The sequence below is a fragment of the Falco cherrug genome, chromosome 4 (assembly GCF_023634085.1).
Source record: "Falco cherrug isolate bFalChe1 chromosome 4, bFalChe1.pri, whole genome shotgun sequence".
Lineage (NCBI taxonomy): Eukaryota > Metazoa > Chordata > Aves > Falconiformes > Falconidae > Falco > Falco cherrug.
Genome location: NC_073700.1, coordinates 135,994 through 159,674, shown reverse-complemented (window position 1 = coordinate 159,674; position 23,681 = coordinate 135,994). Strand labels below are relative to the sequence as shown.

Below are 23,681 nucleotides of genomic sequence, written 5' to 3'. Positions count from 1 at the left end.
GAGCTGAGCCCTCAGCCAGGCCTTGCGCTGTTGAAATAAGTAATTCATCTTCTGCAGCTCCCCATGGACCTGCTGCCTTTTGAGTGACTAATTATGAAACATCAGGCGTTAATCATCACAGAGCAGAGCTGAGCATGGGCAGAGAGCGAGCGCAGGCAGGGCCAGGCGCAGCAGCACCCTGTTTGGCAGAGCCAGGCATGCATGCCCCCCACCCTGTCCCACTGCCCCTTTTCTACCCTTTTTCTTTATTGGATGCCCCCGAGGTGCCATGGTAGGTAGGTGATGAGAGTCCCCTAGCAGGGCAGCCCCTCGGGGCAGGGCTGGCATTGTGGCACAGAGGCTGCCCCCCACCCAGAGGTCTGCCTTGGCAAGGTGAGCCAGGACAAGGGAAACCTGCCCCAGGAGAAGATCCCAAAAGGCCAGTGGTGGCAGCCAGGGAGACAGCAGTGATGTGGTCCAGGTGTGACAGAGCAAGCCCAGCGCCAGGGGTGGCTGGAGCCAGGGGGCTCTGGCTGGTGCTGCCTGGGGAGCCCATGCCCTGCCCGTGCCCAGCTGATGGAGAGCAGCACCTTGTTCCCGTCTTATACACCCATTCAGTTCACAGCTGGAGCCATTACCCTCAGGTTTGGTAGCTGCCAGCTAGCCCTAGCTAGCTCAGCCTGCAGCTGGGGACCAGCACCAGGCACCCTATTAATAATCCCTGGGGCGTGTGTGGGGACAGGGGTGTCACTAGGTTGGAGCAGGAAGGCGTCTGTCCCATGTCATGCTTTCCCCTGCCTTGTGTGCCTGCAGGAGTACCTGGACGTGCTGGGCAGACCCATGGTCCTGGCTGGGAACCGAGCCAAGCAGGTTCAGTGGACCAATGTCTACCAGGATGCCCTGGTAAGGAGCCCTGGCCCCGGGGTGCAGGTGGGGACACCAGCCCCAGGGTCCCACACAGCCCCAGGGTACAGGTGGGGATGCCAGCCCTAGGGTCCCTGCCTTGGGGTGCAGGTGAGGACAGCCAACCCCAGGGTCCCGCACAGCATGTGCCCCCATCTCCCTTTCCAGGGGGTAATCCCCTCTGCTGCCCACCCCCAGCTCTGGGTCTTGGGGCTGGTAAGGGACCATGGGATACCCTTCTGTGCTTGTGCAGGGGCTGGGCCTGGTGGTGACAGGCACGCTGCCGGTGTTCAACCTGACAGAGGACAGCAGTGACAGGAAGGTAGGAGACTGTGGCTGCCATTGCCCTGGCTGCACCAGGACAGAGGGGTGGAGAGGGTGCCGTGATGCTGGGTGCATGGCTGTGATGCTGGGTGCATGGCTGGGGTGGGGGGGGTGGGGGGGGGGTGGGCACTGGCACCCCTGGGGTGCTGCCTGCTCTGCACCCTCTTCCTGGGGTGAGACCAGGGGTGACTGCCATCCCTGGGACCCAAAATGGCCTTGGCTAGCTCTCCCAGTTCAATGGGGACAGCTGGCAGCTGCAAGTCCCTGGCAGGTGCAGTGTCCCATGGAGGGCTGCTGGGGAGGCTGGCATGTCCCACCCTGTGCTCCTGCAGTGTCCAGATCTAACCCACACATCCCTGGAGGGAGAAGAGGTCCATCCCCCTGTTTCCCCATCCCCGTGCTCGTGGTGGCAGGTGACAGCCCTGCTCCCACCTTCCTCCCTCCCTGCGCTTCCTTCCAGAACCAGCTCATCCTGGGCGTGATGGGGATCGATGTGGCTCTCAATGACATCAAGAGGCTGACACCGCGATACAACGTGCGTGGGGGCCCCTTCTCCTCCATCCCTGCCCTGCACTGCCCGAGCCCGGCATGGAAACGCGCTGTGGGGAGCCCTGAGCTGCACCCACAGCACCCCAGAGCACCTCCAGCAGCACTGACAGTAGCAGAGTGCAGGCAGGGACCAGGGCAAGCAGGCAGGCAGGGATTGTAGCTGGGTGATGTGCTGGGACCCAGAGCAGAGATTAAACCTTTGCAGAGGCAGCAGGGAATAAACCTTACCAGCCCGGGGAAAGGGGCAGCAGGGAAGATCCAGAGCCAGGATGAGAGATGCTGTTGGCCTAAGAATAGAAATAGATGGCTAGAAAAGCCCTGGGGGTGGTGTGGGGCGAGGTCTGCCTGGAGAGGTGAGGGCGGTCACTCCAGCACAGCATGTCACAGAGCCACTGGGCCAGCCTCATCCCTTCTCCTGTCCTCCTGCAGCTGGGGGCAAACGGTTACGTCTTCGCCATCGACCTGAATGGCTACGTCCTACTGCACCCCAACCTGCAGCCCCAGGTGAGGAGGGGCCCGTCAGGGCAGCAGCAGTGGGGGTTACCTGGACCCTGTGGGACACATGGCTTCCTGGGGTTGTTAGGAGCTAATTGGTGGAATTGTGATGAGTTTTTCTGGACTCAGTGACAGCTGCAGGAGCCCTGAGCCCTTCCCCGACTCTCCCTTTCTGCATGCAGATCATCAATTTCCGTGAGCCGGTGACGCTGGACTTCCTGGATGCTGAGCTGGAGGATGAAAACAAGGAGGAGGTGGGCAGATGCAGGGGCAGATTTTGGGGTACAGGCTGGCCCCCCAGCCTGCAGTTGCAAAGAGCACTCAGCTCCTCCAGCCTACCCGGGGAGTGCCTTGTCCTAAGGGCCCCAGCACAACTCCCATGAAACCATGGCAGGGACGGGAACTGGGTCACTGTCCCCTGGGTGCCAGCATGATGAGCCCCCCAGGCTGCTCACCCCTCGCCTCTGCACCCTGTGCATCACCCGTGCCACCCCACTGGGTGGGTGCCCACAGGCTTGTGGCTGGGCTGTATGGCCCTCAGTCATCTCCTTCATGTCCCCCAGATCCGGAGAAGCATGATTGATGGGAATGACGGGCAGAGGTTCATCAAGACCCTGATCAAGTCCCTGGACGAGGTAACACTGCAGGGGAAGGGGGTCACGGCCAAACTGCCACCATGCTGAGCACCCAGCCCTGGCAGCGGGGAGTGAGGGGCCATGTCCAGCACCGGGCTTGGAGCCGGGATCCTGTGTCACTGCACCAGCAGTGTCCTGGCAGCACAGAGGCCTGACTGGCTCCCTCTGACCTGCAGCAATACATCGACGAGGTGTTCAGGACCTACACGTGGGCCCCCATCAAAAGCACCAACTACAGGTGAGCGGCACTGCTGGCACACCCACGCTCACCCAGCATCAGCCAGACCCACACCAGTACAGGGCTGTGGTCCTGTGCCTGCAACTCCAGAGATCTGCAGGGCCATAAGGAACATATCCCATGGGCTGTGGGGTTGCAAACTGTCCTCACATCATTGCACACAGCCAGTGATGCTCTGGAGGGTATTCCCAAAAGTGCTGTCTGCCAGTGGCTGGCACTGCAGTGTGGGGCTGTGGTCCCCAGGGCTCAGGACAGGCTGCAGGGCTGACATGTGAGGTGCCAGACAAGGGACACCCTGCCACTGCCTGTCTGCACAGCCAGGGGCTTGCACAGGTCTCTGCCTGCTCTGGGGTGGGTGAGAGGGATGTGTGCCCATGCTGCAGCACAAGCAGTGGCTTCGGAGGCAGAGGAGAGCAAAGTTCCCCTCTCCATTTATCGCCCAGTTTGCACCAGTTTGGATCAGCAGATGCGTAATAAAAGACCCCAGCGTCATCATGTCCGTGCTGTCCAACGCATGCTGCCTCTGTCCTGTGAAGAGCCATGTGGTACCCCTGCTGCCCAGTGTACCCTCCTCCTCCTGGCCACCCAGCTCAGGAGGCTGGCAAGGGTCACAGCCACCTCCCAATGCTGCCAGGTGTCCCCTGCGCAGCCCCAGTCCTGTCCCCCACAGTGGCATGCCTCCGGAGCCAGGCAGCACTGTGGAGGAGGGGACAGTGACACAGGGTAACACGGCTGTGGCCAGGGCTGCTAGCTGATCTGTAGGGTGAAAGATGCTGCTGGGCTACCGTGGCTCTACACAGCGACAGGGATGTTCCCTGGGACACCACCAGCACAGGGTGCCACCAGCACTGAACAGAAAAAAAGTCACCCCCCTCCTCTTGCCACCTGTGGTTTGGTGTGCCACCCCTCTGTCATGTTTTTTGGGGTGCCTTCACCGCTGCCATGCTTGCTGGGGTGCCCAGTCCATGCCGCCAGGTGCAGAGAGGGCTAGCTGGGGTGGTGGCTCAGGGGGCAAGTCCAGGTCCCGGTGACTCAAGTGTGGGTGTGACATCTGATGAGGGGTCAGGAATCTGGCCCTCACCCACTGGTACTCACTTAGCCTGGGCAGCACCTGGCACAACCACCATCACCGAAGGCCACTGCAGCCAGCACCCAGGAGCCCAGCTCCCTCTGGAAGTGTGTCCTATGGGTTCAGTAGCCCCAGCACCACCTCCTGCCACCTCCTCTCCCACCCACATCCTGCACCCTGTGTGCCAGGCTCCTGGCTCATGGATCCCTCTTTCCAGGTTCACCGGCAGCCAGTGTAGTGGTTGTCTTCCACCTCTCCTCACTGGGAGGGTTTTGTCCCTTCTTTTGAGGGCTGTGTATCTTCCCACCTTCCTCCTTTATGGGGATGTCATGTCCCTCTGCCATGTGTATCTCCCTTGGTTCCCAGGCAGGTACGTCCTGCCCACCTCAGCCCTGGCTGGGCCGGCTTGCCACCTCCTGTGTTTGGGAATGCCCCTGGGATGGCCCGGGATGCCCTGGGGACAACCCTAGGTGCCACTGAGGTGGCCATGTGTGACCCAGGATGACCCTGGGTGCTCTCAGGATGAACCTGGATGCCCCAGCATGGCAGTAAGTGTGCTGAGGATGACTCTGGGTGCCACCAGAATGGTTCTGCGTGCTCCAAGGGTGGCCCTGGGTCCCCCAGGATGACCCTAGGTGCTCTAGGGATATCCCAGGGTGCCACCAGGACAGCACTGGGTGCAGTCCCTGGAGAGAAGGATGCAGTGGACTGTGCAGGCAGCCAGTGGGGCTGCTGCCTGCCATCAGTAAGGGCTGGGTGCTGCTGGGGGTTGCCAGGCAGGGGCTGGGGGCCGGCCAAGGGGTCTGGGTGGGTGTAAAACCTTACATTGCCTGTCTGCTCTCCCTTTCTGCAGCCTGGGTCTGGTTCTGCCTCCCTACAGCACCTACTACATCCAGGCCAACCTCAGCGACCAGATTCTGCAAGTGAAGTGTAAGTAGCCCCCAGCTTTCCCTGCAACCCTCTTGCACCCCTGCTCGCCCCCACGCCAGCCCGCGGCTGTCAGGGGGAGAAACACGAAGCAAAAACTTGCAAAAAGAGATAGGGATCACTATGAGAGGGAAAAAAAAAAAAACCAAAAACAACCCAAAAAAGAGAGGCGTGAGTAGAGGTGAATGCACAGAGGGAAAGCGAGCTGCCTGCCTGGGGTGCCCCGGGGTGCCAGGGTTTGGTCCGCCCACTTTGCACCCCAAAACCCGAGCCCCAGGCTGCAGGCTGGTGCTGCCCGGCGCTGCTGCCTGTTTGCCTCCTGGGGACAAGGGATGATGCTGTAGCAGCCAGTTAATTTGCAAGCCTGGGAAAGTTTGCATGGATCTCTTTAATTTCCTTTGGTTTATTATGATTCTTTGGGTTTGGTTTCAGCCATTTATTCTTTTTATGAGTTCAGTTTTGGTTGTTTTCGATTTTCATTTGGAATTAATCTGTGTACGTGTGTGTTAGCCTGCCCCCCCCCCCCTTTCTCTCTCTTTCTCTCTCCCCTGACCCCCAAGCCTTTTTCACACCACAGGTCCACGCTGCTCCCGGGGCCCTCTCCCCTGTGGGAGAACCGGACCCTTCCCCTCTCCCCTCCAGTTCCTCCTGTTTCTCCTCCTTAGCCGCCCCAGCAGCTGGACCCCAGCCCTGCTCGAGCGCTGGGCCCTGCCACCCCCTCCATCCATCAGCAGGAGCCCCACGTCCGAAGGGACGAGGCCAGGCTGTCTGCATCCCTGGGAGGGGGGAGCCCCCCATCCTCCCCGGCTCCACCCGCCGTGCCGTGCATGCCCCCTAACTCAGTGAGGACATTTTGATATCAAGACTGTTGCAACTGTTTGCTACTGACTCATTTTCCGTTGGAGTATTGAATATATATATATATAGTTATATCTTTGCTTTTTATTATAATTATTTATTCTTATTTCACCGTGGCCTTTTCTTTTCCTTTCATTACTGGGTTTTTCTTTTTCTTGTTTTCATGTCGTTTTTTGCAAGAAGTTTCCTTTTGGTATGATTATGATACACAATATTTTTATTCAAACAGCGATTGAATAAAATATTGTTTGTCCACCCCTTCCCCCTTTCCACCCAACCCCCTTTTTTTTTGTTTGTTGTTTTTTTGTTTGTTGTTTTTCTTGCTTTCTCTCTATGGTGGATTCACACAGTACCAAACAACAAAATGAAGGGCAAGTATTTTCAGTCTCAGACCACTCACCTTCACCACCCCGTCCCCCGCCCCGTGTCCAGTCCCCCCCAGCCCCCTGCTTGCCCATCTCCCTGCCCGTTTGCCACGCCGAACCTGCAAACCGCCACCGACTCGCCCTTCCTCCCCCCTCCTCCTCCTCCTCCTCCTCTCCTCCAGTTCCCCCTTTATTTGAAAGCAACATGTCTTGTTCTGTCCATGAGAGCTTTGTCACAACGACCCCCCCACTCCCTCCCCGCGCATCGCTCCCAAACCCGGTTCGATGCGATCCGAGCCGATCTCGTGTGAAACTGCCGATTGGGATCCCCCAGGTTTCGGTAGCTAGTTCGATACCCCGCTCTCCCCAACCCCCCACCCCGCCCTCTCGCTCCCCGCCCCCCCCCCCCCGCTCGCCTCCTCCGGCTCCCTCTCCCCTCGGCCCGGCTCCCCGCTTCCTCCTCCCCAAGACAACTCAACCTGAAAGGGATAGGGCTGTGCAGGGAGCGGGGGGCTGCGGGGGGGAGCCGGGGGCGGAGGGGTGGCCCCGGCCTCCGCCGCCCTCTGGGACAGGCCTGACGGGAAAGCCCCCAGGCAGAAGCCCTCGGGCAGAGGTGGGGAGGGGACCACCCGGCTGCACGGGGGCCGCGGAGCCCGGGGGGGCTGCGCTGCCCGCCCCCACGGCTGCTTGGCGGCCGTGCCCGCAGCCCCGGGGCCCGGCGTGCCGTCGAGGCCGCCCGTGCTGCCGGGGAGCGGACGGGTCTGAGCCCCAGGTCCCACCGAGGCAGGCGGGGGGTGTTCGTGTGTGTCCGTCCGTGTGTGGGCCCCCCCGCCCCGCAGCAGAGCGGCACGCAGCGCCGGAGGGCCCCGGGGACCGGGCCCAGCTCCCGCGGAGGGCGGGGGACGCCCCGGCACGGCCGGGCCCCGCCGCCGCGCTCCCCCCCACCCCCCGGAGGCGAGGGGGGGGCACGGGGGGCACGGGACCAGGCGGGCAGCGCAGCGGGGAGGTGCCAGTGTCACCCTCAGCCCTGTTCTATCAGCCTTGAGTTGCCTCCTCCCGGCGCCCCTGCGATGGCAATGCTGATGGACCAAGTACGAGTGTTCTGTACCCCTCTCCTCCTCCTCTTCCTCCTCCTCCTCTTCCTCCTCCTCCTCCTCCTCCTCCTCTCATTGGCTTGTACCCAGCCCCTGCCTACAGCCCTCGGAGAGCAACAGTCCAACCTCTGGCTGTGTCCTGCAGTGCCCCGGGGGCCGGCGGGAGGGCGAGGGGGTGGCGGAGGCCCCGGGATGTCCCGCAGCACAGACACCCGCCCCTCACGCACCCCCTAACCCGGCTTGCCCCCGCGAGCTGAACCCCGCATCCGCCGCCCCTCTGCCGGGGGGGTTCCCCGAGAGGCACCCTAAACCCTGCTGGGCTGCGACCCCCCCTCCAAGCAGAGCCAGGCGCCGAGCTGGCGGGCGAGCCTGGGCCCCCGTCCCCGGGGGGGGTCCCACCGCCCCGGGAGGGAGGGGGACCACGGGCGGCTGGCAGCAGAGCCCGGCAGCGCATTGCATGGCACTTGCTGGGCGAGGAGCCTCTGGTTGGACTGTCCTCGGCAAGGTTCCCCGTTTGGCCATGTCGATGCCTGACAATTTCTTTTTTTTTTTTTTTTTCCTTTTTTCTCCCGACAACCAAGTGTTCTGGTGATCCTCCTCTGGCCAGGAGCGCAGCATGCAGTTCCCTGCCCTCGCCCACCACCGCCCCTCCGAGAGAGAGACGCCCCCACGCCCTCCTAAACATGCATATATATATACCTGTGCGCACATATATATATGTGTGTGTGTGTGTCTGTGTGTCCCTGCGTACACGCCACTGGCCGCACATACACAACTGCCCACCTCCAGCCCTCGACCGAGCAAATTCAAGCTGAGATGGGCAAACCTCTCCTGATTTGGCTATAACTTTCCTTCCTGTGCGGTGCCAGCAACAGCAGAACGGCCTTTTCCTTCCTCTCTTGTTACCAAGAGCAGCAAATGCCTTTTTTTTTTGTTCCCTCCCCTCTCTCTGTCCGTCTCTCTCCCTCCTGGCCCCCAGCATCCCCTGTCCCCGCCGGATAACCTTCCCTTTCTGTTGCAGATTTTGAATACCTGCTGCCCAACAGCTTTGAGTCGGAGGGACATGTGTTCATTGCTCCCAGGTAGCTTTGCGTGTGCGCTTGCCGAGGTGTGCATCTGCCCAGGCCCCGCTGCCGATCCCCCCATCGCCCCCCCATCCTTGCCTCATCGTGCCTTGTCCCCCCTCCCTGTCCCCTGTCGCTGTGTGTGTTGTGTGCCCGCTCAGCCAAGGGGGGCTGCCACCGGGACCCCAGCCCCGTTCTGCCACCCAGTTGCATCCAGCACAGTATATATGCACCCGGTACGGCCCGACCTCTGTGCGTGCATATATAGGTATAGTTTCTGAAAATCCCCCTGCCGAGCTAGGGGCTGGCGGTGGCATCATACAGTCGTGCTGGCTGTGGGGGGGATAGGGAGAAGGAAGGGTAGGGTTTCGGCTCAAATTCAGGATGCCCAGGGGGTTTGGGGAGGCTGCCAGCCACAGGCTGTGAACAGGGACAGGATAGCGTAGTGGTCCCCGGACAGACAGACACATACCCTGCCCAGAGTTGTGCCACCTGGTTTTGTCACCTCATGGGGACCAAGGACCATCCCTCGGCAGGGTGTTTGGGAAGCCCTGTGGCTCTGCCAGCACCCTGCCCTTCCCACCACTCTGACCAGCCATAATTAACATTACCAGCTAATCACCTGTGTACCTATACATCATTACAACAGCTAAACACCCTATTAGATGTTTTATTGTTGCAGTTTTTGGGGACCACAGCAGGTCAAGGCTACAGCACAGCCACCTGTGCCACCTGCGGGTAACCCCTACCCTCCCTGCCTACAGCAGCCATCACTCGCTCAGACTAAGTGGGTAAACCAGCCCAAAATGTACAGTTACTGTGCAGCCCCAGCTTTTCGGGGGGGGGGGGGGGGGGGACGGACGGACCTAGTCCCCGGGCAACACACAGGGAAAGGAGGATGAGGTCTGGGAAACATGGGAGCCAAAGCAGGGTATTAATGAGGAACAGAAAAACTCTTGTTATTAAAAAATTGGCCCATAAATGCGCTTGGCGAATAGATACAGAGGTGATGTCTGAGCCCAAGGGCCAAGGAACAGGTCTGCCCCCCGAGCGCCCCACCCAGGCTGAGGTGATGGAGTCAGTGTCGAGCATGGGGCTCTGTGGCCAGTCCAGCTGAAGAGAAAAGCAGGCTTTGAAGATCAGGGTGAGCCCTTCAGTGCCACCCAAAGCGGCTCCGTGAGCAGCCTTCCTGCAGTGGGTGCCAGCCTGGCGCAAGCAGGGAGGAGCCATGTGCCGGGGGGTGGCACCCGGCACCCAGGGCGACTGTATGATCTGCTGTTGGTGCTACTGTGCCCACGGGCCACTGGAAATTTTCAGAAACCGTATATTCCCCGTCCCCCGTGGGTGTGTGAGTACCTGTACCTGTGCGTGTTGGTGTAGATATTTAGGTGGCTGCTCCCGCCAAGCAGGGGTCAGAGGGCCAGAACGGGCTGGCCTGGGCGCCCCAGCTCTTTTGGCTGCCCCATGGGTATGCTCCCTGCCACCCTGTGCTCCGGCATTTGTCCTCTTAATGAGGTTTTTGGCAGAGTCAGGAGCTTGGCAGAGGGGATGTGAGCAAGGGGAGCCCTGAGCCCCCCAGCACTGCCTGCAGCCACACCACTGAGGCTGGGAGGGCTCTCAGCCCTCTAGGGTGGCCCTCACCCATGCCACCTGATCAGAGCCACTCAGTGACCGGCAGGGTTACAGCTGTCCCCGGCATCGGCGGGGCTAGGGCTCTGCACTCAGGGTGGTCCCACACTGGAGTGGGGATGTGGCACCTCCCATGGTGCCCATCCCAGGAGAGGCTCAGGGCCAGCGATGCCAGCGGGCGAGCACCTGCCTCTGCCAGCCAGGCCTCACCCAGCACCTAACTATCTACGTAAAGGGTACAGATACATCTGCCAAGTGCCTGCATGGTGCTGCTGGTGCAGCCGTGGGGGCTCTGGGGCAGACCCCCGCTCACACTCGCAGCGGAGCCCCTGCTCCCCGGGGTGCCATAGGGGCAGGGCAGGGTGGGCATGGTGGCACCTGCCTCACCCCACAGGTAAGTACAGTGGCAGAGGTGGCCAGTCCCACCAGTAGCCCCACCAGTATGGGGAGAGGCAGAGCTGAGGGTTATACCACTCTGGGCAAACTGGGTTCCGTCAAACCTGGCCGTGGCAGAGGTGATAGCATCTTGGTGCCCATGGCAGTGACGGACCCAGTGGTCGGCTTGACAGCCAAGCCGGCGGCACTGCAGGCAGCAGAGGGCTGGGTGCTGGGCAGTTTGCTGAGACACCCACAAACCAGCTGCCCCAGCAGGGTGACACTCACGGGAGCGGTGGCACGTCACCACCGTCATGTCCCCTGGCAAGCCCGCATGCTGACAGCATGGCCAGCACCTACCCTGCCGGCCCTGGGGGAGAACTGACCTTGCCTTTTCCATCCTCGCAAACGACAAACCTTGTCCCCCAAACCCCAGAGAGTATTGCAAAGACCTCGACTTGTCGGATAACAACACCGAGTTCCTGGAAAACTTTATTGCCCTCATGGAAAAAGTGACCCCAGACTCCAAGCAGTGTGAGTAGCTGGGGACAGCTGGTGGTGGGGCTGATGGGGGGGTTGGGGGGGAAAGGGTGCAGGGGGAGATGGGGCAGGGGGTGAACTGTGTCGGGGTTCAGGTCCCAGGAGCCACCACAGGGTGGGTGCGAGGGCAGGGCAGGAGGGCACAGGTGGCCCCCACAGGGTCAGCCCTCACCTCCTCCTCCTCCTCTTCCTTTCCATCTTCCTCCCAAGGTGACAACTTCCTCCTGCACAACCTGATCCTGGACACAGGCATCACACAGCAGCTGGTGGAGCGGGTCTGGAAGGACCAGGACCTGAACACGTAGGTGAAGGCAAAGTGGCCCAGGATGGGCAGTGCTGGCTGAGGACAGAGGGGGATTGGGATGGGCTATGGGGACAGGGACAAGAGCAGAGCAAAACCCCGCTGGTACCCAGTGTGCCTGCCCCCTCTCCTTGCAGGTACAGCCTCTTGGCTGTCTTCGCAGCCACTGATGGGGGCATCACCCGCGTCTTCCCTAACAAGTGAGTGTCCGGGGTCATGTGTGTGCCCAGCCCCGCACAGGGGTCTGCTCCTGCGGGGCCATCTCTGGTGGGACCAGAGCCAAGTGTTAGTCCTGGCCATGGCTGCTCCCCTCCAGGGCTGCAGATGACTGGGAGGAGGAACCAGAGCCCTTCAACGCCAGCTTCTACCGGAGGAGCCTGGACAACAAAGGCTACATCTTCAAGCCGCCCTACCGGGATGGTGGGTGACAGCTTGGGGTGGCTGGGGCTGGCGTAGGCTGCTGCTAGTCCCGCATGTCCCCTGATGCCACCCCTGCCCTCTGCAGCCGGCTACCGGGCGCTGGACCTGGAGAACAACACCATCGGGATCCTGGTGAGCACCGCTGTGGAGCTCAGCATCGGGGGCAAGACACTGAAGCCAGCAGGTAGGCAGGGGACTGGGAGCCCCACCACCAGGCTGGGGGTGTCCCCGTCGTCCCCCCCCAATGCCGGGGCTCACCCCATCTCCCTGCTGCCCCAGTGGTGGGGGTGAAGCTGGACTTGGAGGCCTGGGCTGAGAAGTTCAAAGTGCTGGCAAGCAACCGGACAGACCGTGACCAGCTGGGCGCCCGCCGGGTACGTCTCTTGGAGCTCCTGTGGTGCTGGCACTGTGTGGGGATGGGGATGGGGATGCGGATGGGGATGGGGATGGGGATGGGGATGGGGATGGGGATGGGGATGGGGACAGGGACAGGAAGGGAGCTCTGCTTGCTGGGGACGTGGCTGGGGAGCACTGCTGGGACACAGTGCCTGTGGCCCCCCTGGGCTTGTACCTCCTGCACAGCCCTGCCTGTCACCCTGTCCAGGGCACACCGCCCCATGTGTCCCCTCCTGTCCAGGAGGAAAACTCTGGGTGGGAAAGACAGTCCTCCTGCTAACCTGTCCCTCTGCCCTGGTTTCACTTGACAGTGCGACCCCTCGACCAGCTGCGAGATGGACTGTGAGGCCAACAACAAGGTGGGTGGTGGGCAGGGGTGGAGGCAGCAGGGAACAGCAGGCAGGGGGAGCAGGGGATGGCTGGGCAGGGTCCCCGTCTCTTGCCCACCCTGCCTGTGCCATCTGGGTGAGCGCTCCTGCCCTGTGCCCCTGCTGATCCCAAAGCTCAGCCAGCCCCCGACCCCTCTTGCAGGGATGAAGCCCCAGGGGTTATGCCCTGGACCATGGCCACCCCCCTGAGGGGGCTGTTAATCCCCACAGTGTGGGCAGTGGTTCTTGTTCCCTGCACCCTCTCAGCACGGGTGCTTCCAGCACCAGGATGCTCCTGAGCAGCCCCCACGCTTGGGGACACCATACCAGCCCCCTGCCTGACTGCCCATCACCCACCCCGGCCCTGCCTGTCCTGTCTTGGTCTGGGCATGGCCAGTGGGTGGGTGACACTGCCCTCCTTCTGCAGGACCTCATCTGTGTCCTCATCGATGATGGGGGCTTTCTGGTGCTCTCCAACCAGGAGGACCACTGGTACCAGGTGAGCGGTGCCCAGGTGGCAGCTCTCCTGAACCTGTGATGCAAGCAGGGAGCTGAGACTTTTGAGCTCGTGTCATGGATAGCATGACACAGCCCTGCTCAAGTCCCTATGGGGGAGACCTGCAGTCGAGGTGGCGTTTAGGTGCAGACTGGGTGTCCCAATCCCAGGTGGGCAAGTTCTTCAGTGAAGTGGATGCCAACCTGATGTCCGCTCTCTACAACAACTCCTTCTATGCCCGCAAAGAGTCCTATGACTTCCAGTCAGTCTGTGCCCCCGAGGCCCAGAGCAACACGGGTGCTGCGCCCCGTGGCGTCTTCGTGGTGAGTACCCACGGGGATGGTGGCTTCCTGGTGGGCCAGGAGCTGACACTCATGGGTGTGTCCCCAGCACCTCATACAGGGACCTGCTGGCTCACTGCCCCCCCTCTTTGCCCACAGCCCACTGTGGCCGATCTCCTGAACCTCGCCTGGTGGACTTCAGCCACAGCCTGGTGAGTCCTGCCACAGCCCCTCCCCGGGGGCTGTTTCCATTGGGGGGTGTCACCAGTACATCCCTGGGGCTGGGACAGCCAGCGTGGCTGTGCTCTCCTTCCCCAGGTCCCTCTTCCAGCAGTTCCTCTATGGCCTCACCTACAGCAGCTGGTTCCAGACGGGTGAGTCCCTTGGGAGCCCCAGGCTGGGGGTGGGCAGGGGATGTGGTGGGGGCACATGGCGGGGCGGTCCATGGCCCTTGTCCCACGGCACTGTGCTGGCACAGAGGAGGTGGCAGGAGACAGCATGGAGGCCAGGGAGACAAGCTGCATCATGAAGCAGACGCAGTACTACTTCAGCACTGTCAACGCCACCTACAATGCCATCATTGACTGCGGCAACTGCTCCAGGTGGGTCCATCCCTGCCATCCCACCACCTTGGCAGGGTTGGGGACACCCCGTAGGCTGCCTTTGCCAGGACCTCCACCTGCCTAGGGGCGATGGGAGATGCCGTGCAGCGCTCAAGGGGCTGTGGTACCTGGGCAGTGGGGACAGAGAGCAGTGGTAGCAACCCTGTGGGCTGTGGGGTGATGGTGACGTCCCCAGAGCTCCTCCAAGTGGGACCAAGCCCCAAAAGTCCATCAGTGCCAGTTCCCTGGGCAGCCCCTTGGCTTCGGGACAGGGATGGGGTTGAGGATGGAGATGGGGACAAGGATGGGGACGGGGACAGGGTTGGGGGTAGGGATGGGGATGAGACTGTGGATGGGGATGCCCTGCTGGCTTGGCCTCCCCAGAGCCATCTGCCAGCAGGGCTGGCAAAAGGGGCCGGGGGTCAAACGGGGCACAGGGTAACTGGGGTCCCTGCTACCATCGCACCCCCAGGCTTTTCCACGCACAGAGGCTGGCCAACACCAACCTGCTCTTTGTGGTGGCTGACAAGCCTCTCTGCAGCCAGTGCGAGTCCATCAAGCTGCTGCAGGCAGAGGTAAGAGGTATCCTTTGGTGTCCTGGCTGCATCCCACCAGGACACGGTGGCAGAAGGGTAGAAGGGCAGGCGGGGTCTGGGGCAGGGCAGGGGTGCCAGGAGCTGCAGGGTCTGGCAAAGGTGGAGGGAGCTGGCCCATGGCTAGAGGGGATGGGGGTAGACATGGGGTGCCCCATGGGCCCCTGGCACCCTGTCCCTGCTGGTTTCCTTGACCTGCAAAGCCCCCCCGAGGGACCCCAACCAGTGTGAGCTGGTGGACAGGCCCCGCTACCGGAAAGGCCCCCACATCTGCTTTGACTACAATGCAACAGTACGTGGGGGGCAGGGGGGGAAGGGGGGAGTGGAGCTGTGGGGGGCCCTGGGGTGGGTTGGAGGGAAGGGGGTTCCCCCTGAGGCAGTGGAGCAGAGCCATGGGGGGTCCCCAGGGGAGCAGAGCTGTGGGGTGCCCACCTTGGGAGAATAGAGGAGTGAGTACCCCCCGGAGGGGAACAGACCCCGTGGGGTGTCCCCCTGAGGGGAACAGAACCGTGGGGGGATCCTGGGGGTGCAGTACCATGGGGGGAGACTGCTGATGGGGATTTGGTGCCCTGGGAGGACCTGGATGGGATCAGGAGCTTTGGGGTGGCCCCTGGGGAGGTCAGAGCCATAGGGGAGTCTCTAGCAGAGCAATGCCATGGGGTGGGTGCCCTCCTGGAGGGGACCAAAGCCACGGGGGTCCCAGGGAGAGGAGCACTGTGGAGGGTCTCCCAGGGGGGCACTGCTACTGGGGTTCTGGGACAGGAGGTGCAGCAGGGCTGCAGGGGGGTGGTGGGTGCCCCTGCCAGGGCAGTGGATGCCCCTGGAGTGCCGAGGTACTGCTGGGGTGCCCCATGGCCCCTCTCCCTTTGACCCCTTCCCCAGGAAGATACCTCAGACTGTGGCCGAGGGGCTTCCTTTGCCCCCTCCCTGGGGGTCCTGCTCTCCCTGCAGCTGCTGCTTCTCTACTCCAGCGCCAGCCAGCACCCACTGCCCCCGGCCGTCTGCCTTTAGCCCCCCTGGCCACCCCCACTAGCTCTCTTTTCTTTCAAGCTCCATCTCCATCCCCCTCCCTGGCCCAGTGGAGCAACGTCCCCTCTGCCTCCTTGGGGACCCCTGTGATGCCGCCCACGCTCCCCACCGGCCGCAGCCAAAGAAGAGTTGGGGTGTGGGCAGGGGCTCCCCGGCAGAGCGGGGACCGGGTCAGTGCCCCAGCGTCATGCCCGCCCAGCCGCTTGGGACTTGGAAAGTGGTGTCAGCACCCTCTACCCACGACCCCTCCATCCACCTCGCCTATTTTTTTAGCCTGAAGATTTTAAAGCAGATCTTTATACATTGAGTTTCCAACATTTTCGCCTGGAGACCGGCGGTGTTTATTGTCAGCAACAAGGACACATAGAAAAAAAAAAAAAAAGGGGGGGGGGGGGAAGAAAAAAGGACTTGACTTGACTATGTGGGTCAGTATTATTTTTTCCAGCGAGTACCGGCCCCCCTCCCCCCCGGCCCCGCAGGCATGCAGGGCAGTGGGTGGCTCCAGAATCCCTGGGGGCAGGGGCAGAGGCGGAGGGGGAGGGGGGGAGCTGCTGACCATGATTGGGGTGGGATGGAGCCCTGATACCTGCACTGGGCTCAGCCCTCCATGCGTCCTTGGGCACAGATACTGGGTTGAAAAACGGGGCAGGGGGATGGGGGGGCGTGGAATGTATTTTGTTTCTTTTCCGTTCTGCAGATCACTGTGAAATCCTGCCCTGCCCACCCCAGCCCTGCCCGGGCCCCCAGCCACCCTCGCCCCTTGCCCACCCACCCCCCCCGCGGTAGCCCTGCCAAAGAAACGGTGCTGCTTGTCCATGAGGGGACATGGCACTGCTCCGGCGGGATGTGCCTCGCATCCCTGAGCGGGAGGTGGAGCAGAAGCTGCCACACGTCCCCAGAGGGACATGCCAGGCTCCCATGCCCATCCCTCATGGCACTAGCACGGGGGCTGCTGGCCGGCCGCAGCGAGGGTAGCTGCTTCCAGGGGTGCTGCTGACGTCCCAGATGAGGGCACCCAGTGCTGGGAGGGCAGGAGGTGCCTCGGCAGCGCAGTGTCCTAGGGTGCTGGGGCTCACCCCAGGGCACTCAGGTGGGGGTGTCGTCCCCCCAGCCAAAACACTGGGTGCCAAGGAGGGAGATGGAGCAGCTGCTCAGCCACAGCACCCCACTGCACCCCACCACCCCAGCCAGGAGAACTGCCACAGGGCTGGGGGGGGCCCAGTGCAGGGTGCCCAGCCGTGACACTCCAGGGTGCTGCAGTGCAGGGGGTGCCATACCCACCATCCACGCCCCCACTGCTCCCGGCAGCGCCAGGGGGCCCCTGCCTGGGTGGGCTGCCTCGGGGACACTCACCCCCATGGGGACCCTGCTCAGAGCCACCCCATCAACTGGGTCTGGGGGAGCCCCCTCGGCATGGCCACCCCGGGTGGGGCTGGGGAGGGTGCCAGGCACTAATTAGTGCTGGGGTTAATTAATGGTCATTCTGCTTGTAGCTTTTTCAGTGTGTGTTTGGTTACTGTCTCTGGGAACTGTGTTTGAACAGATGGCTCTGTGTTACCGGGAGTGTGTGTACTTCTGTAGTCTAGTTAGGTGCTCTGCCAGAAAACCACCACTATACATACCTATAAATATATACATATATAGTCTATTTTAAGTTAAAAACCAATGAGATGAAGAGGCAGCGTGGCCCCAGGCCCCCCATCCCACCGGGGTCGCGTCCTGCCCCATCCCCACCTGAAAGCTTCTCTCTGCTCATTCAAAGGCATTGGGGTTTTAATTGATTTTCTTTAATTTATTTTTTATTTCTTTGGGTTTTAATTTTTTTTTGTACAGAAGAGTTGGAAAACTTAAAAAAACAACAAAAAGACAATTTGTAAGATATCGTGCGTGTGACTCCTTGTAAAATATTTTCAAATGGTTTATTACAGAGACTCAGTTATTAAATAATGTTCATATTTTCACTTCACAGGTGGTGGCTGAGTCATTGCCCGTGTACGTGGCCACGGCCGGGGGGGGGGGCACAGCACGGGGTGGGGGTCTGGCAGGATATGGGGGGCCACTGCCTGCACCTCAGCCAGGGGGCTGGTGCGCAGGGACACAGGCAGGGGTACAGGCACCCACCCGCTGCGCAGGGGGGGCTGTGGGGCAACAGGGGCTCAGCCCCCCCACGTAGCCCCCCCCATCCCCCTTGCCTGTCCCCGCAGGACCGTGTCACCCCTTCCCCACGTCCCTGTCCCCTGTGCCACAGCCCTCCCTCCATGCCTCTGTCCTCTTGCGCCCGCGTCCCCACATCCCCGTCCCCCTGTCCTGGGGGGGTCAATGTCCCCGAGTGCCCCCCGTGTCCAGCCCACCCGTGTCCGTGTCGTGTGTGTGTGTGTGTGTGTGTGAGTGTTCCCTCCAGCGTCTGTGCCCACAACCCCATGCCTGTCCCCCGAGTGGCCCCACAGCCCCGCTCCTCTGTCCATGAGGCCCGGGCTTCCCCGCCGTGCCGCCCCCCGCGGGGCCGGACTACGCGTCCCGACGTGCTTTGCGGCGGGACTCCGGCCCCACCTGGAGAAGCCGGCACCGCCCCCGCCCCGCCCGCGCATGCGCAGAGCCGCTGTTTGTCCGCGCCCGGCCTGGCCCAGCAGCGGGGCCCAGCGCGGCCTGGCCTGCGGCGGCGGTTAGAGGGGCCCGGGCGTGGGCGGGGGTTGAGCGGGCCTCGGTGCGGGGAGGTGGCCCTGGCGCGGGGAGGCTGGGCGCTGTAGCCCCCGCGGGGCAGCCTCGTGCCGCCGGCGGGGGCCGAAGATGCGGCGGTACCTGCCAGTGGCCCGGCAGCACTTCCTGGCGGCGCTGGCCGGCACCAGCGTGGTTGTGAAGTCGTTGAGCGCCGCCGTCGTCCTCCTCTACCTGCTCTCCTTCGGCCTGGACACGGCCTACGGCCTGGGGGTGACCCCCGGCTACCTCCTGCCCCCCAACTTCTGGGTCTGGACACTGCTGACGCACGGGCTGGTGGAGGAGCGGGCCTGGGGCCTGGCGGCCAGCCTGGCCACGCTGGGGGCGGCCGGGCGGCTGCTGGAGCCCCTCTGGGGTGCTCTGGAGCTGCTGGTCTTCTTCGCGGTGGTGAACGTCGCGGTGGGGCTCCTGGGGGCCCTTGCTTACTTCCTCACCTATGTGGCCTCCTTCCACCTCCCCTACCTGTTCGCTGTCCGCATCCACGGCGGGCTGGGCTTCCTCGGGGGAGTTTTGGTGGCCCTCAAGCAGACGATGGGGGACAGCACCGTCCTGAAGGTGCCCCAAGTCAGAATGAAGGCTGTCCCCATGCTCCTGCTCCTTCTCCTGGCTCTGCTGCGGCTTGCTGTCCTCATCGAGAGCAATGTACTGGCCTCGTATGGCTTCGGGCTCCTCTCCAGCTGGGTCTATCTCCGGTTCTACCAGCGGCACAGTAGAGGCCGTGGAGACATGTCTGACCACTTCGCCTTCGCCACTTTCTTCCCCGAGATCCTGCAGCCCGTGGTGGGGCTGGTGGCCAACCTGGTGCATGGCATCTTGGTGAAGGTGAAGGTCTGCCGCAAGACAGTCAAACGCTACGACGTGGGTGCCCCGTCATCCATCACTATAAGCCTGCCGGGGACAGACCCTCAGGACGCCGAGAGGAGGAGGTACCGCTTGCCCTGCTTCCATGAGTATGGGTAATGAGGGTCGGGTTTAAAACCGAGACAAGGAGGAGCAGGGAGATTTGGGTGCAGGGTGCTGTGGGGGGGCCTTCTCCAAGGGGTCTACTGGGAGCTGCCCTCCCTGCCACAGAAGGGGTGGGGAGCATTTTGGAGGGCTGGTGGGATGTTGTCCTGCACTTCACAGCATGGAGTGGTAGTCGACATGCAGGGGAAGAGCAGAGAGATCCTGGCAAGGGGGCAGGCAGGGTTCGGGGTCCCTGCAGAAGGAAGGGGGTTGTCAGCTGCCTGGGGAGGTGCAGGCTCCCGGCTCAGTTCGTGGCAGCCCTGCACTCATTCATCCTGGTGCAGGGGAAGGCAGTGAGTCAGCCCTGCGCCCCAGCCTTCCCATGTGCCTGGCGTTAGCCTTCCTGACTCCCTGCCGGCAGATTTGGACAAGGTATTGGCGCTCTGCTTTCCCTTGCCCTGTTTTATGCCTTTCTTCCCCTGTTCCCGGAGCGGAGCGGTCTGTGTGCCATCTGATAGCTTCTGAGCGCACCACGTGGCATGAAAACTCTGTGTATTGTAGTCTGGGAGCACGAGTGGGCTTCTGTGAGGCAGTCCCAGGCACTCTGGGTCATCCCCAGCACTGCTGAATCCACCCTCTCCTGCCAGGAAGAAGGCAGGGAAGGCTTGCACAGTTGCCCCGTGGGGCAGAGCTTTTAACCCTTGCTCTGCCCATTGGACCCAGGGTTAACCCACCCATCTGCCCTTGCCCCACAGGCAACTGGCCCTGAAGGCCCTGAACGAGCGACTGAAGCGTGTGGAGGACCAGTCAGCCTGGCCTAGCATGGAGGACGAGGAGGAGGAGGAGGCAGCAGTGAAGGCCAACAGCCCGCTGCTGCCCGACCCTGGCACAGCTGGGAAGGGTGCTGGCCAGGAGTCCAACCTCATCACCTTCCAAGATGTCCCATCCCAGCTGTGACCAGCCGAAATGCCGTCCCCCCTTCCCCGCCCTGTCTCCATCGAAGAGCTGCTAAGCCCCCTCGTGTCCCCCGAACAGCTGGGACGCTCGGCGGGGAGCAGGGACTCCTCCAGCAGCAGAGGCAGGGGGGCTACCTCATTCCAATGCTTCGTTGCTGTTTGTGGCCAGCACTGAGCACCTGGGGGGACTAGACGCTGCTGCCACCACAAGGACGGATTCCTCGAGCTGTTCGCCTTGGCACAAGGCTGTGGATGTCGGTACCAGCAGCGGGGGCTGTTCCAGGAGGGGGACGCGGAGCTGATCCCTGCCCTGAGGCTACTGCACTTGCCCACACAGGAGCAAAGTCAGCAGCACTTCCTTGCTTCTCCTGTGTGCTGGGGGTTGGTCAGAGCGCTCAACACTTATTTTCTCCTTCTGAAGGTAGTTTTGTCCCCACCCAAGGGAACAGGAAGGCTGGTGGGTTTCATTTCCAAATTCCTTTCTTGTGGGGAACCTTCCCCCACCCCTGGCAGGAGCTCATCCTGACTGGTGAGAGGTCTGCTGGGCAGAGGGTGACACTCAGCCCCTCACAGCAGTGGTCCGGTGCCACCAGCTTTGGGCTTCGTGCATGGGGGGTTCTCTCCTCCTCCCTCTCCCACCCCCGAAGCCAGCCCTGCAAGGAGCCGGTGCCCTTGGCTGCTCCCCAGCTAATCCATTTGTCAGATTACACTAGAAGCTGGAATTAATTTTTACGGTGGGGCTCTCACTGCTTCCTCCGGCAGCAAGGTTTTTTTCTTGCGGGTAGAATATGGGCTCCCCCTTCTCTTTCCCTCCCTCTGTGTTGATGGGCTGCTTTTTTTTTTTTTTTTTTTTTTTTTCCTGGATGGAGAGGATGCTCCTTGCGATAGCCTCCTCAAAGCTTCTGATGCCCCAGGCAGTCCCCAGCCCGGGATGTGGCTTGATAGTGTTGTGATTATTTTTTTAAAGGACCACACAAGAAGGTTTTGTCAACCAGGAAAAACACAGATGTTTCGGTATCAATAAAGAGTTCTTTGAAAGAGTTGGCTCCCATAGCAGAGCACAGGCAGGGGGCCAGGCACAGAGCAGCCCCTGAGTGCTCTTGTGCAGGAGCCCGGGGAGGGGATTTCTTCCCAGGTGCTCCCACCAGGCTGGGAGAGACCCTTTATGAGCAGGTGGGAAATCTGCAGGGGACATGTCTGCCCACACCCCAAAAGTCCTGCCCAGGCAGTAAAGAGGACTTGTTGTGCTGTAGCTGCCTGAAATCTTTATTGAATAAAAGCTCTGGATACAGAGGAATTTCCCAGCCTGGGAGCTACTCCCAGCTTTCCAGCCCTGCCGAGCAGGGTATGTGCCAGAGGAGCCATGGGGGTGCTGCAGCAGACAGCCTCACAGCACCCAGCTGCCCCAGTGGTGAGCAGGCTGGAAGGAAGGTTGTTGTGCTGGCGAGAGGAGAGGTGAGGAGGTTCCTTTCTGCCTTCCTAAGGGCTGTTTCACAGGCTGGCTCAAGGGCTCATCCCCCAGGCCCACACCAAGCCCTGCTTCCCCTGTGCTTGCACTGTTCCTTGTGCCCCTCAGAGGGACAAAACAGGCCTTTGCAGGCTGCCAGTATGCAGCCTGGCTCAGTAATTTTCTCTGTAAAATGACCCCCACCTCCTGCCAGGCTGAAGCTTTGCTGTCCCAGCCTGTGGGAAGGATTTGTGCGTGGCAATGGGTGCCCAGATCCACAGCTGTTGGACAGGGCTCACTGCACCAGTCCTGGAGACCACACAAGTCCCTGCATGGGTCTGTGCCATGGGGACAGATGTGCTGCTGTACCATTGCATCTGCCTTGGGTGCTGTCACCTTGCTTTGGCCCTCCTGAGGCTGAAGCCACAACCATGCCCTGTGCTTTTACTGGCCAAGCTGCCTTTGTGGTAGGAGAGGCAGCATGGTGCCCGCTGTAGCCTCTGGGGTGAGCAGGGACTCCCTGCCCTCCTCACCAGGAATGTGACAGCATCTGTCCTGCCTGCTCTGAAGCAGCCTTGGGTAGCAAGGGAAGGGAAAAGGAGCAGGAATCCTGAATGAACCCTCCAGTTCCTAGCACTGAGCACCAAGCTGTCATGGGGACCAGCAGCTTTACCTGTGCTGGGAAACATCCCTACCAAGGCAGGCAGGCATGAGGTGGGCAGCTCCTCATGCACATTGTAGCTGCTACCCGGGGACAAGACACTATGGACAATCCAGGACTAATGAGAGACGAGTAGGTAGAAACTGAGTTCTGAGAAGACCCTATGCAAGTGGGGGACCCCAGAGGGGGGCTGCAAGGGGGAGCCCTGGCCTCACTCACTCGCACAGAGGAAGTTCGAATCTGTGCTAGGCCATTAGTGCTGGCTCCGCTTGCGGTACAGGTAAGCATTGCTCACCTGGTTCATGATAACCAAGCTGGTGAGAAGGGGACACAGCATGGCAAGGTACCAGGAGACACTGGTCACCGAGGTGGTGAACCACAGAGAACACATGCCCAGCATCAGGCTGGCACAGCCCAGCAGGTAGCCTACCAGCCCTGAGGTTGCGTGGTACAGCTTGAGCTTAGCCAGAGTCCAGTTCTTCATCAGTTTGGGGTAGAGCAAAAGCACCCCCCCGGCACACTGCCCACTGGCATACAGCACGGTCAGCAGCCCCGTCAGGCCATGCCAGGTCACTAAGTGGGCCTTGCCGTTCAGGTGCTTGTTGTAGGCGATGATGCCCAGACCCAGGAGGGCGCAGAGGAGAGCGAGCAGCTGGAGGGCCCAGTGCACCCGCACTTTGACTTTGCGGGAGAAGGAGCGGAGCAGCGAGATCTCCGGGGAGAATATCAGCAGGGCTTCCGTCATCAGGAATGAGAACTGGGAGACAGAGGCAGGAGGATTGGCATTGGCTGCCCCCACCCCTCTGCCACGGCCGGGGGCAGAACCGGCAGCGGGTCTGTGTCCCCCGGGGCTCGGCGTCCCACCACCCACAGGCAGCTGAGAGGCTTGACCCTCTGTGCCAGCTGCCATCGGCCAGCAGGGCCCCTTTCTCTCGCCCAGCAAGGTGTCCGTGGCAGGAGGGCAGCACGGGGAGGTGGCCGGTAACCGGGGCGGTGGGGATGGCGGGACTTACCGCGAGGGCCATGAGCAGCGGGTGCCAGGAGAAGAGGCCTGCAAGAGAAGGGCAGGCGCTGAGGTGAGCTGAGCTGAGGCCCGGCCCGCCCCGCCCCGTCCCGCCCCGCCCCGGCACTCACTGGATCCGGGCCGCGCCAGCACGGCCACGGCGGTGGGGAAGCCCAGCGCCACGAGGTGGGCGGCGGCGCCGGCGGCGGCGCGCAGCGAGCGGTACAGCCGGGACTCGGTCTCGGCTGTCAGGGCCATGGCGGCCGAGGGGGGAGCCGCCGCCGCCGCCGAGACGGGCGGGCCGGGGCGCGGCCCCCGATTGGGCCAGTCCGCGCTAGGGCCCGCCTCCTCCGCGCCATGCCGTTGCTGAATGGGTGGTCGCTCTGTCGCTCAGGGTGAGAGCCCGCCTCTATCGGCGCGGCCA

The 23,681-nt window shown here is 62.0% G+C and overlaps 3 protein-coding genes across 6 annotated transcripts in view; 2 read left to right on the top strand and 1 right to left on the bottom strand.

Moving 5' to 3' along the window:
• CACNA2D2 (calcium voltage-gated channel auxiliary subunit alpha2delta 2) overlaps positions 1-15,933 on the top strand; it is a 222,067-nt gene extending 206,134 nt beyond the window's left edge. Inside the window, exons 15-39 of one of the 3 annotated variants that reach the window (XM_055707046.1) lie at positions 793-882; positions 1,136-1,204; positions 1,667-1,741; positions 2,185-2,259; positions 2,433-2,504; positions 2,814-2,885; positions 3,062-3,123; positions 5,046-5,122; positions 6,328-6,348; positions 8,458-8,518; positions 10,941-11,038; positions 11,255-11,345; positions 11,483-11,545; positions 11,662-11,765; positions 11,851-11,949; positions 12,045-12,139; positions 12,473-12,520; positions 12,957-13,028; positions 13,196-13,348; positions 13,466-13,518; positions 13,625-13,680; positions 13,785-13,908; positions 14,381-14,490; positions 14,705-14,793; positions 15,552-15,933. In XM_055707046.1, the coding sequence (XP_055563021.1) occupies positions 793-882; positions 1,136-1,204; positions 1,667-1,741; positions 2,185-2,259; positions 2,433-2,504; positions 2,814-2,885; positions 3,062-3,123; positions 5,046-5,122; positions 6,328-6,348; positions 8,458-8,518; positions 10,941-11,038; positions 11,255-11,345; positions 11,483-11,545; positions 11,662-11,765; positions 11,851-11,949; positions 12,045-12,139; positions 12,473-12,520; positions 12,957-13,028; positions 13,196-13,348; positions 13,466-13,518; positions 13,625-13,680; positions 13,785-13,908; positions 14,381-14,490; positions 14,705-14,793; positions 15,552-15,620 (1,998 nt within the window). In that variant the 3' untranslated portion in view covers positions 15,621-15,933. Of the gene's footprint in view, positions 1-792; positions 883-1,135; positions 1,205-1,666; positions 1,742-2,184; positions 2,260-2,432; positions 2,505-2,813; positions 2,886-3,061; positions 3,124-5,045; positions 5,123-6,327; positions 6,349-8,457; positions 8,519-10,940; positions 11,039-11,254; positions 11,346-11,482; positions 11,546-11,661; positions 11,766-11,850; positions 11,950-12,044; positions 12,140-12,472; positions 12,521-12,956; positions 13,029-13,195; positions 13,349-13,465; positions 13,519-13,624; positions 13,681-13,784; positions 13,909-14,380; positions 14,491-14,704; positions 14,794-15,383 lie in introns of all 3 variants that reach the window. The other 2 variants (XM_055707044.1, XM_055707045.1) reach the window with 2 other exon arrangements.
• Positions 15,934-18,121: 2,188 nt separating this feature from the next.
• On the top strand, positions 18,122-21,184 carry TMEM115 (transmembrane protein 115). 2 transcript variants are annotated; one of them, XM_027800195.2, is made up of 2 exons: positions 18,122-19,201; positions 19,946-21,184. In XM_027800195.2, exons 1-2 carry the CDS (start codon positions 18,318-18,320, stop codon positions 20,145-20,147), a joined length of 1,086 nt encoding a protein of 361 aa, XP_027655996.2. In that variant the 5' UTR covers positions 18,122-18,317; the 3' UTR covers positions 20,148-21,184. The 2 variants fall into 2 exon arrangements, with proteins under 2 accessions (XP_027655996.2, XP_005435617.2); XM_005435560.4 differs by having other exon boundaries at positions 18,125-19,171.
• Positions 21,185-21,394: 210 nt separating this feature from the next.
• LOC102049573 (transmembrane reductase CYB561D2) lies at positions 21,395-23,564 on the bottom strand. The gene is made up of 3 exons (XM_055707051.1): positions 23,389-23,564; positions 23,268-23,305; positions 21,395-23,011 (listed from the first exon to the last, which is right to left on the bottom strand). The coding sequence occupies exons 1-3, from the start codon at positions 23,513-23,515 to the stop codon at positions 22,508-22,510; spliced, it is 669 nt and encodes a 222-aa protein (XP_055563026.1). The 5' UTR covers positions 23,516-23,564; the 3' UTR covers positions 21,395-22,507.
• Between the last annotated feature and the right edge of the window lie 117 nt (positions 23,565-23,681).